The sequence below is a fragment of the Oncorhynchus gorbuscha genome, linkage group LG11, assembly GCF_021184085.1.
Source record: "Oncorhynchus gorbuscha isolate QuinsamMale2020 ecotype Even-year linkage group LG11, OgorEven_v1.0, whole genome shotgun sequence".
NCBI classification, from domain to species: Eukaryota; Metazoa; Chordata; class Actinopteri; order Salmoniformes; family Salmonidae; genus Oncorhynchus; species Oncorhynchus gorbuscha.
This window is the reverse complement of record NC_060183.1, coordinates 40,934,013-40,946,644: the sequence shown is the minus strand read 5'-3', so window position 1 is coordinate 40,946,644 and position 12,632 is coordinate 40,934,013. Positions and strand designations below refer to the sequence as shown.

The 12,632-nt window shown below is 45.2% G+C and overlaps 1 protein-coding gene across 1 annotated transcript in view; it reads right to left on the bottom strand.

The window, feature by feature from the left end:
• Positions 1–10,839: 10,839 nt before the first annotated feature.
• cwc27 (CWC27 spliceosome associated cyclophilin) overlaps positions 10,840–12,632 on the bottom strand; it is a 57,407-nt gene continuing 55,614 nt past the window's right edge. Inside the window, exon 14 of the mRNA XM_046369616.1 lies at positions 10,840–11,578. Within this exon, the coding sequence (XP_046225572.1) occupies positions 11,416–11,578 (163 nt within the window). The 3' untranslated portion in view covers positions 10,840–11,415. The remainder of the gene's footprint in view (positions 11,579–12,632) is intronic.

Here is a 12,632-nt window from a genome sequence, read left to right as displayed (position 1 = left end):
GCCTAGTGGTTAGAGTTTTGGACTAGTAACCGAAAGGTTTCATGTTCAAATCCCCAAGCTGACAAGGTATAATCTGTCGTTCTGCCCCTGAACAGGCAGTTAACCCACTGTTCCGAGGCCGTCATTGAAAATAAGAATTTGTTCTTAACTGACTTGCCTAATTAAATAAAGGTCAAATAAATAAAAAGAGTGAGTGCGCAGTGACTCTTGTTTGAGCTAACGTATTAGATCATTAGATTGATAAGAGTGGCAGAGACGCTAGTTTGAGCTAACGTATTAGATCATTAGATTGATAAGCGTGGCAGAGACGCTTGTTTGAGCTAAAGTATTAGATCATTAGATTGATAAACGTGAGCGTACAGTGACGCCTGTTTGAACGAACGTATTACATCATTGGATTGATGTTTGTTTGCCCCCTACTTTTTACACACACACCTAACCAGCCCGTCTCGACCTGTATGCAACCACTTTCTCTTTCTGGAAATAATCTGCGGCACAACCTATTCCAGGTCCCAATACTTATAACAACATGGTTATTATGTGTTAAAAGAGCAAGGATTTCCTTCTTACTAAAGCCAATTCTAAAGTTTAGTTTCATCAGGTCATTTAACTCAGGCATTTCAACGGTGGCGTGCGCCAGCAACAGGGAGCCAGGAAGACATGCACTTAACCAAATCCCCTACATTAATCTTGAGATATAACTAAGACTTTATTTTCAACATTTTGACACTTATTCTCGAAATTACTTAGAATTTATTCCCGAAATATTGCCACTTTTTGCCCGTTTTTTTTTCAAGTACTATCATGCAATTTTTTTTTACAACCAAGTACTACCACCTGCTGCTGTTTATTTTCTATTTTCTCTTCACTAAGCCCTAATAGGCTTATGTACATTTCAGTCATGCTGAACAAAGAGGTAAGTTCCTAAAAATAATTCCTCAAAGATGTGTCTTCTGAGGTGAAGTATCAATGTCTCTCACCATCTCTCTGAGGATGTATGACACTATCTCCTAACTATTCCAGGGGTGGATATAGGAATGGACCTGCTGCCGTCATGTGGGTGTAAATAAGGAAATGAAATACACAGGAGCTGGAATGCATTGTACATTGGCAGGTACTTTCTCTACCTGGCAAACTCATCTTTGTTGATATTGTCTGCTCTTGTTGGACTCCTTCTGATTGTTGCTTCCGTTAGATGTGGAGACAAAGACCGTGGCAGGATGCTTGGTGGTGTCTTGAAAGGACATTAGGTCTTGAGGTTCACAAATGTATTCATATCACAGCAGGACTAGACTTTGACCCCATTTGGTACTATGCAAAATACCAATAAATATGCATGAGATTTTTTTTTTTTATTATTATTTTTTTTTAAAGAGATCGAGAGACGGAAAAAGAAAGAGGGAGAAGACAGAGAGCCTTTCCTTTAATGTACCTACCTGAATGAACATGACCAAAATACCACTGCCACACACTTTATGAAGGTGCGCATTCAGTCACAGTCAATATCATATAGGCATCCACTCGCTTCCTGACCATCAATGTCTTTTATATCCTGGCTTGGTCCACCGCACAGGACTGCCCAAGTTACATACCTTAGATTCTAATCTGGACGGGGACCAGTCACTGGGAGACTGTGAGAGAGATAGAGAGACACCTGGCCAGTGTGCATAGAAAGAAGATAAATACAGCTGTATACTTTAGCAATGTTTCCGACTGGACCGTTTCAGCTGGCTCTTGTGAGAGTGACAGGCCCATGACACAACACTAACGTGGAATGGACATCTCTCTAAAATGCAAATTGTTTTCGTTTTTGTAGGAAAAGCCGGGGGCTGGAATGGAGAAAAAGAAATAACGGCACACTGACTGCTGTAGCAATGTTTGGACCGGAAAGGTCAAAGACACCTGGCTGGCTAAGTGGAGAGTGATAGGCACCTCAAAGCACGGGCCAATGACACAACACGAACATCTCCATTTCAGACATTCCCTGTATTCATGGAAATCCCAAACTATTAGCATTTTAGAGAGAAGAGCCATCGTGTTGGGTCACAAGGTGTTGTTGTTCTGCTAACTAAGGGACAGGTGAAGATGGGAGGGTTGGCCCCAATGATAGATGAATTGTATCACCTGTTCAGCCGTTGTTAGGGGCTCAGAACAAGGAGTCATCCTTTTCAATGAGCAGGATTACTTTGTGGGTTCCTGACTTGGCCTTCTCCATTGGGGACCAGAGTCATACTCCGATTCCAACAGCCAGGTCTCATTTCTACAGACTTCCTTTCAGAGTTCAACACCATCCTCACAAAACAGCACCAATATAGTCATGTCAAATATAAATTCCCCTTTCCAAGAATCGTCTCTCGGATTTATGGAATAAATTCATGCATTACCTTAAATGGAAATATTTTTACAGTCTCCAACGGGTGGGTTAGATAACAACCGCCCAGTGTGTAATTTAATGCAAAATGCTCATTCAGTCCGAGGTAGAATATTTCTGAGGTTTCCTTTTTAGAGTTTAACCTTGGTCTTTGGTTGTAGTCTTGGGCTTAATTTATTGTTTTGACTGGGTCCTTTCTATGCTTTAAGATTTCGGGGAAATAGTCTTCATTCCTGATCAGTCTCGTCCAATACCTCTGGTTGTGGGGGTTTTCGTGTGCAGGCAGCCTGGCCTCTCTTGGATCCAGCGTCTGGAAAGGCCTTGCAGGGGGAATGAAGCTCTGTGTTTTTTGTTAATGCTCCAGTACCCCCCCCCCCTTTTCAAAGGGGAAACATTATGCTGTATCACATTCCCCAGGTTGGCATCTCTCCTGACATATGCCCCTCCAGTGGCACTTCTTTAACAAGGTGTCTGAGTCTCTGGGTCAAATGACACCCTATGAGCCCTATCCCCCTCCTAGTGCATGTAGTCAACTAAGCCTTATAGGGACAATCTGAAGTTGATACAATACATTCTTGGACTTAACAAATTAATTACACAGTATATACCCATTGATTCTTGACGAATATAGCATATAAATGCCCCACGGGCTCAGTTCAACTGTCGTACCCCATCAGAACCCCAGATAGAAGATTGTTCTACTCCAATGTCTGTAAACATTGTACACGTAAACAAACACTATAGCCTCAAAACATGCTTAAAAATACTGTTGATATCTTGGATGGTCAGTGGTTATATTTCTCCAGACTCGTCCCTCAGGTTTTAACCAGAAAAGAGGCAGTGGGACTGCTTTGTTATTGTTTCAACTACAGATTGCCCCTTTAAAAGGTCTCTGCTCAATAGTAGTACATTTACAATAGGGGATGTTGTCCAAATTATGTGCACTACAAGAAATAGTGGGCTCTGGTCAAAAGTAGTGCCCTATAAAAAAAAGAATAGGCGGTCGTTTTTGCCCGAGAAGATGAGGAAGGACAAGCAGCACAAGAGCAACAAACCCCAGGTCTCAGTAGCCCAGTCAGGCGTGTGGAAGAAGCCAGTGACTGTTTTCTAATACTTCATCATCCAGAGTTTCACCAGCGGCACACGCTCCCTTGGCTCCACTGTAAATGCAAGAACTCAACTCTGCTATATAGAGACTTTGATTGTGTTTGTCTTTAGTAAAAGAAAGTTCATACTATTTCCACATATGACCGCCAAGCACTTCTGGACATCAGATCGACAGTTACTAATCTTGATTTCGACTTCAAATACGACTTCAACTCCGACTTAGCTGTTCATACCGGACCCTATTCCTTGTTCTGTGGGCTACCAAAACATGGGAGATGAGGTGGAGTCCTGGTGAAATTGAGGCGAAGAGAAGAACGAACGACACTCCCCTCCGTTCGATTGACAAATGTCACTTGAGAACAAGACGGATGAGATTCGTTCAACATTCTCCTATCAGAGAGACTTGAAAAGCTGCCATATTATATGTCCTACTGAAACGTGGTTGGATGATGGCTCTGTGCACGTCGTACTCTTGTGGATTCTCCATGCAGCGGCAGGATCGGACGGTGGCTTCGGGGAAGTCAAAAAGGAAGGAGGTGGAGTGTGTTTTTTAATAAATAACAACTGGTGTGCTGTTTCAAGTGAAGGACATCTCGAGCTTTTGATCACCTGATATAGAGTACCTCGTGGTAAGCTGCAGACCCTTTGATCTACCAAGAGAGTTCTCATCTCTAAATATCACCACGGTCTACATCCCTCCACAAGCCGTTTATGGAGCCATAAACAAACAACAAACCGTTCACCCAGAGGCAGTGTTTCTGGTGGGCGGAGACCTGAACGCGGGGAGACTTAAAACCGTTCCACCTCACTTCTACCAACATGCCTCTGCACCACTAGGGGCGCTAAAACTCTACACCACTTTAATTCTACCCACAGAAATGCATACATGGCCCTCCCTTCGGCAAATCTGACCATGACTTCATTGCCTTGTTTCCTGTTTACAAACAAAAGCTCAAAAAGGAAGTACAAACGATGCACTCAATACAGAAGTGGTCGGATGACGCAGACACGAGGCTACAAGACTGTTTTGCTAGTACAGCCTGGGATATTTTTTTTCTGGGATTCCTCTGATAGCATTGAGGAGTTTACAGTCACGGGTTTCATCAAAAACGTGCATACACGACGTAGTCTCCACAGTGGCGATATGAACGTATCCAAACCAAAAACCATGGATTACAGGTAATATATGGGCTAAAGGCTAGAGCAACCACTTACAAGGAACGGGACATGGACACATACAAGAAAGCCCACTACGATCAAACATGAAAAAGGACAATATAGGATCAAAAAGGTGGAATCCTATTACACGGGCTCTGATGATCGTCGTATGTGGCAGGGTTTGCAGACGATAACCGATTACAATTGGAAACCCAGCAATGGGTCTCAATTGTATTTCACACTGCCTGGACAAGAGGGGAAGTAACTATGGGAGAATGTTGTTCATAGACTACAGCTCAGCGTTCAACACCATAGTCCCCTCCAAACTCATCACCAAGCTGGGGAACCTGGGACTGAACCCCTTCCCCTCTGCAACTGGATCCTGAACTTCCTGACAGTACGGCCCCAAGTGGCGAGAGTTGGCGACTACACCTCCTTCATGCCAACATTCAACATGGGGGACCCTCAGGGGTGTGTGCTTAGTCCTCTCCTGTACTCCCTGTTCACCCACAACTGTGTGGCCACGCACGACTCCAACACCATTATCAAGTTTGCTGACTACACAACGGTGGTAAGCCAGATCACCGATGACGATGAATTAGTCTACAGGGAAGAGGTCAGAGACATAGCAGTGTTGTGCCAGGACAACAACCTCTCCCTCAACGTCAGTAAGACCAAGGAACTGATCGTGGACTACAGGAGAAAAAGGGGAGAGAACACCATCCAGATCAATGGGGCTTTTGTGGAGCGGGTTGAGAGCTTCAAGTTCCTTGGCGCCCACATCTCTAAGGACTTAACATGGTCCGCACACACCCGCACAGTTGTGAAGATGGCACATCACAGCCTCTTCCCCCTGAGGAGGCTGAAAAGATTTGGCATGGGCCCTCGGATCCTCAAAAAGTTATACAGCTGCACCATCGAGAGCATCTTGACTGGCTGCATCACCGCTTAGTATGGTAAATGCACGGCCAAAATGCCCCGCCGACGCTATATATACAAAAGTAGACACCCCTTCAAATAATTGGGTTCAGCTAATTCAGCTACACCCGTTGCTGACAGGTGTATAAAATTGAGCACACAACCATGCAATCTCCATAGACAAACATTGGCAGTGGAATGGCCTTACTGAAGAGCTCAGTGACTTTCAACGTGGCACCATTCAACAAGTCAAGTGCCACCTTTCCAACAAGTCAGTTTGTCAAAAATATGCAATGCGAGAGCTGCCCTGGTCAACTGTAAGTGCTGTTATTGTGAAGTGGAAACATCTAGGAGCAACAACGGCTCAGCTGCAAAGTGGTAGGCCACACAAGCTCACAGAACGGGAGTGCTGAAGCACAAACGTAGCACTTAAAAATAGTCTGTCCTCGGTTGAAACACTACTACCAACTGTCAAACTGCCTCACAAGAAGTGTTTGTTTGGAGCTTCATGAAATGGGTTTCCATGGCCGAGCAACTGCACATAAACCTAAGATTACCATGTGTAATGCCAAACGTCAGCTGGAGTGGAGTAAAGCTCGCAGCCATTGGACTCTGAAGCAGTGGAAATGCTTTCTCTGGAGTGATGAATCACGCTTCACCATCTGGCAGTCTGATGGATAAATCTGGGTTTGGCAGATGTCAGGAGGACGCTACCTGCCCGAATGCATAGTGTCAACTGTAAAGTTTGGTGGAGGAGGAATAATGGTTTGGACTAGGCCCCTTAGTTCCAGTGAAGGGAAATCTTAAAGCTACAGCATACAATGGCATTCCAGACGATTCTGTGCTTTCAACTTTGTGGCAACAGTTTGGGGAAGGCACTTTCCTGTTTCATCATGCCCATGCCCCCGTGCACAAAGCAAGGTCTATACAGAAATGGTTTGTCGCGACAGGTGTGGAACAACTTGACTGGCCTGCACAGAGCCCTGACCTCAACACGATCAAACACCTTTGGGATGAATTGGAACGGAGACTGCAAACCAGGCCTAATCGCCCAACATCATTGCCTGACCTCACTAATGTTTTTGTGGCTGAATGGAAGCAAGTCCCCGCAGCAACGTCCCAAACCTCTAGTGGAAAGCCTTTCCAGAAACGTGTAGGCTGTTATAGCAGCAAAGGGGGGGGACCAACTCCATATTAATGCCCATGATTTTGGAATGAGACGTTCGACGAGCAGGTGTCCACATACTTTTGGCCATGTAGTGCATCTACCTCAAAGACCTCTGACCTCTGGTATTCCCTGTATATACTGTAGCTCCATTGTGTGTTTTATTCTATTCCTTGTGTTACTATTTTATTTCTAAACTCTGCATCGTCGGGAAGGGCTGGTAAACAAGCATCTCACGGTAAAGTCGACACCAGTTGCATTCAGGGCATGTGACAAATCCAATGTGATTTGAAGAATCACATTTTCATTACAGCGAGGAGAAGACGAAGGAGGGGAAGAGAGGAAAAACCTGCTGGTGAAAAATACATCTCAGAAAGTGGCAGTGAAATATCGTCTGTGACACGAGTACATTTATACAGGTTAACCCTATTAAAAGAACAGGGGCCCTGTCTACCTCTGTTTGACTTTAACTACCCCCTCTTTTTTTCACCAAGAGGCCATTAGAATACGAAGACTCAGATGAGCAGATAGACTGTCAGCAACACAGCTCCGGTAGTAAGGAACAGGGCACTGTGACAGAGAGGGTCACAGAGACCTAGAAAGACAGACGAGGTAGTAAAAGCACAGTACACATGGCTCAGATTCAGCGAATGCACTCACCGTTTAATTCAGGCTATTGAAATAATAGTGCTGGATGTTGCACCAAGGTCATACTGCTTTATGATAGGCTACAGAGTGGCATTTCCCCTCAGATCTCGCCCTCTCCTCTTTGAGCTCACTCTCTCCAACTCATGAATAACCCTAATATGAACACAAATGGGCTCCCTTCTTATGGACATGCTCTGGTGACTCTATTCCCATGGCCTATAGCAGCTCCTATAGCAGCGCTTTGGCAAAAAACTAAACGTGCACCCAGGGGGAGCCCCAGGACCGACTTTTGGGAAGCTATAGGGCAAAAGAGAAAGACACAGTCACCAAGGGGCGATTAGGTTAGGTGCGCTATCCCATCCCTTCTAATTGGGCATGGACACAGGCACACACACACAGCTCCTGCCCCGTACTGCCAGGTTGTTCCTTCTCACAGGGGACTTGGCCAGGTTGTGAGGACTCATGGCTAGGGGTTAGAGGTCAGACACGTGGCCCACTCCACATCCTGGTCCTCCTATGCCGCTCCACACCTCCCCGGCCACACAGGGTTAAGAGCACACAAGGAGGAAGGCTGCATTTCATAACATGTCAAATGGGTGGGGGTGAGGGTAGATCAGAAGCAAGGTCAAACTAAAATACCTTTACAAAGTCACTGGAAAGGGTGTGTGTGTATTGGGAGGAGGGGGGTTACAGGTCATTGGAATGCTAAATGTGCAGTAAAACCATGGAGCAGGAGTGTGTGTGTGTGTTACAAGTTATTTACATTATATGCAGCAGGAAATGGGCAGGAAAACTCATCTGAAGGGTTGAGGGAAGCAGCATCAAAGCCCTGTAGAGCCCAAGGTAAACTGTAATGTTATCCGACAACCCCAGTAGCCATCCTTCCCAGCCAACCTGATGTAGCTCAGACACACGCATACTGTGTTTTTTAGGAGAGCAGAAGGATTAGTCTGCTAGTTGTAACCTCCGTCAGCCCGTCCACAAGGGCAGAGAACATGGCGGTGGTGGGGCATGATAACGTAATTACCTCAAATCTCATCCCCAGCAGTCACGTGACCGATGGATGGACGTTCCGACAGACAGCAGCAACCATGAGTGGTATTTCCTGCCCAGAGCTAGCCATAGCAAGGTCAAGCCAGGGAATGTTAAGTATTCTGCTGGTGTTGCTGGGCTGGAGAGAGGAGTGGCATCGTCTTGTCCGACCCTCTCCAACCACCGCTAAGATGGTTTAACCATAGTTCAAAACCTGTACACGTATGCACGGCAATGTTCTAGCATGTTGGACGGTTGGATTTCATACTTTTCGAATTCTCAGTGCACTCAAGCAATTTCTTCAACCGGCGACCCATTTAAATGAATAGAGGACGTGGTGAGGTGAGGTGTGCGTTCGGGCTTTGTGTCCCCTGCGGAGGGCGGTCTCGGAGCCAGTAGCTATTGTATATGTCACAATGGGACGGCAGACAAATCGCGTCTCATCATCTGGGGACTATGACTTTATGCTTAAGCTGTTTTTGTATTCTCAGCTGATAATTCGATCAAGCTAATACAGTAGTTAGCTCCTTATATTTAAATTTCTTGACTGTTTCATGTCTATTTGTTTTTGTTGTTCTGCACAATATTGTGAGAGCTTTTGTAAACAGAAATGATTTCTAGCCAAGAGACAATATTGATATGAGCCACGCACAAGCCAAAAGGGAATCGGTTGTGACCAACCAGTGGTGGAAAAGGTGTCAAGGAAAACATACGGAGTAAAAATGACATCATTTTCTTTAGGAATGTAGACAAGTAAAAGTAGTCAAAAATATAAATAGTAAAGTACAGAAACCACCAAAAATCGACTTACATAGTTTAAAAGTATTTTTACACCACTGGTTGTGACCCACCATTGGCCAGCCACTGGCACGGCTACAGTAGGTAGTCTAACTGAAGCATGGTGCCTCTCACCTGTTTTACATTAGCAGCAGCAGCAGCTCAGACTCGGGCCAGGCCGTGGCTGGGCGACCAGGCTCATAGTGGAACATTAACTCTCCTTCCTGTTCCATATGAGAAGTTAAGCATGAACCCAGAAGAGCAGTAAAAGGCGGCTTGCAGGCCAAACTCTGCTCCTGGTCACACACATGGCAAATCTACATCATTTACCCTAACAAAACCACTACATTAAAGCAGAGAGGCTAGTCTGGTCTTAAATGCCACCCTAATCTTTGTGTAGTGCACTACTTTTGACCAGAACCACCTTATTGCATCCCCATATAGTACACTATGACATAAGACCAGAACCACCCTATTTTACCAGAGCCCATGGCTCTCAGTTGATGGAATAGGAAAGGAGCGATACATTCAAAAAGAGAGGCAAGGAGGTTCGATTGTCACTAGTTCGATTTCACCACAGCTATGTGTTCCTTGCGTCAATCTGGTGAAATGACTGTGAAATGGCTGGGTGAAGGCAGATCATATCCTGCCTGACTGTTTTAACTGACAGGGTTGGAATGGAGAAGAGAGGAAGCCCTACAGACTGACTCAATGTGCATCCCAAATGTCACCCTATACAGTGCACTACTTTTGACCAGACCCATATGGGCCCTGGTTACAAGTAGTGCACTATATGGGGAAAAGGATGCCATTTGGAATACAACTATGGTGCTTAAATAAAGACAGAGTCAGGGACTTAATCGAGCTTTAATACCAGTTTTCACAACTTCTGCTGGAGAGCTGTTTTTATGATTCCAGTCATGTGAAGTCACACTGGCTGGCTCTGTCTACTCAGCTGCTGTTATATCAGATATGAGGAAAAGTTGGCTTTGGGCACAGATACAGGATCAGCTTACCCTCTCCAGATACTGATATTAACTATAGGGGAACAACGCTAAACTGACCTTAGATCAATGTAAAAGGGGAAACTACTGCAGCAGCTACTGTGTTCCATTGTCTCTCCTCCCTTTTCAGCTTACTGCTCATTCCTCACCATAGTCAAGGTTTTCATAACACATTCTGGGTGGATCTCTCTCAAGTTGTTTAAAGTAACTTCCTCTCATAATCTTCTCTCCTTAAATCTCAAAAGCATACGGTGGCGTGCTGGTTTCCTCTCCATCTCGGTAGTTGCCCTTCTAGCATGAACAGTCACACTTGTCTTTGCTTACCAGCGCCGACTTTGCTGACCGCTGCTTTACTAAGGACATTCCTGTTGCTTACTATAACTTTGATGTGTGGTTGTCTCACCTTGCTACCTTTAAGATGAATGCGCTAACTGTAAATCGCTCTGGATTAGAACATCTGCTAAATTAGTAAAATTAGGCAAATGTAAACAGTCGGAGTTGGGTTCCTCGCCTCCACGGACACTAAACAACTGGGACACGTGAAAATCCCAGTGTGCATCCTCCATGTTGCGTTCACCTGCCCAAGCCAATGGTTGAGGAGTTCTTAAAACGCAGCAAGCGCAGAGAGGAATACAAAACACAGCTGCAAACATCAAAAGGAACGTGTGCCTTATGACAAAAAGGTACATTTATTATCCGTACATGTTCACAACATTGGTCATCAGACATGTTGACGTCAATGACTTGGGACCATCATCCATCACCGTACTACTTTCCCTGGATCCCTGGGCATTTCTCGACATTTCTCAACCCCTTTTCGCCTTTACTTTCCAATGCTCCCGCAATCACAACATACAGTACTGTACGACAGAGAATTAACCTATTTTTGGAAATGTGGGTTCACATTCCAGTTCAAAATGACACTGTCTTGATGATGGATAGTTTTAGATTAGCTATAGCTGCCAGGTCATGTGCGTTTCCTTTTTTATTGGAGGGATAAACCTGATGGGCTGAAGTCACACTGGCCTTGTGTTAGCCGTTCCCTTCGTTCAGATGTGAATGGATTCAGACAGCTTCTCAGAAATAGCTTTGTTTTGGTTGTTCATGGCATTCCAAGGTTCAAAGTTCGCTCAGGAGAGACAGTTGTTTTGAAGTGGTAGGTTTAGAGAGGAAGAGAGGAGAGGCCTGGTCAGTCACATGGCTGGGGTTAATCTCCATGCCTAATCCCTAACCCCTCACCTCTTGGCCTTCTTCTCCTTCATGATCTTCTTGCTCTCCTCTCTCCGCCGTTTGTTGACGGGGTTTCGTGGATCGGAGATCTCAAACGTGTCTTCGTCCTGCATGTTGGCATCCTTGACTTTCCTGGTTTGCTCGTCAAACTGGAGAACATGGGCCATCCTAAAATCAGAGAAAGAGGAGGTTCAAAGAACAGCAAATAGAGCACTGTGATGTGAACTCACATCTGGTGATATGGAACTCTCCATCTGTTCCTCTCCATCAATTCAAATAGAATCCCATTCCCTTTGAAGCCGGTGTTCTGTCACAACGGGCATTTATGGTATCAAGATGCCATGGTGGTGAGTGATGGCATTGTATTGATGATAAAGGAATAGGCTACGGCTACAACACAGCAACGTGCGCCCTATCACATTAGTGTAAGAATACAAACATGGTACAAAATACAGGGTTGAAATGTTCTGTTCTCTTAGGGAGGAGCAGGAAGAGGATGGAGAGGAAGATGAGGAGGAAGATGACTGATATGCATGTGGAAGCATCCTTGGCTGTTCTCTTGTCCTTTGTGGACTAGCAGCAAGCAGCACCTCCCCAAAACAGAGAAAAAGGGAGAACGGCAGAATCTGAAGAGATTGTTGGGTTTACATTTACATTTACATTTAAGTCATTTAGCAGACGCTCTTATCCAGAGCGACTTACAAATTGGTTTAAAAAGGCAACTGACTTCACGATTCAACCTCTATCAACACTTTGACGAAAAAACCCTGACATGTTACCTAGCAGGCCAAGTGTGTCATTGTAACAGTTATCGATCAAACTCCCAGTATATAGATACAGTGAGAGCAGGAATCCCCGGGGAGACAGCAGAGAGTGGAGAGAGAGAGGACTTCAAGAGGGGTGAGGCAGGTCTCCGGTGTCCATCACGCAGACACATCTGCCCGGCGCAGAGGGATTTGCGCTACATGCATAACGCTCTGACAGTGTCTTGACACGCCCCACCTGTTTGGAGGGTTCTGATGAAGGCCATGCGTCACCAGGGGCCACGGGGCTGCAACCCCCGGGGAATTAAAAACAAGATAAAAGGGAAGATGCTAATCACCAATTCACAGAAGCAGAGACGGAGACAAAGCCAAGCCAGACGAAGAGCTTCAGGCCCAAATCTCTTTGACTGTTTGCGCTATTACTGTGATGTACTACTATTACAGGTAGTTAGTTAAAG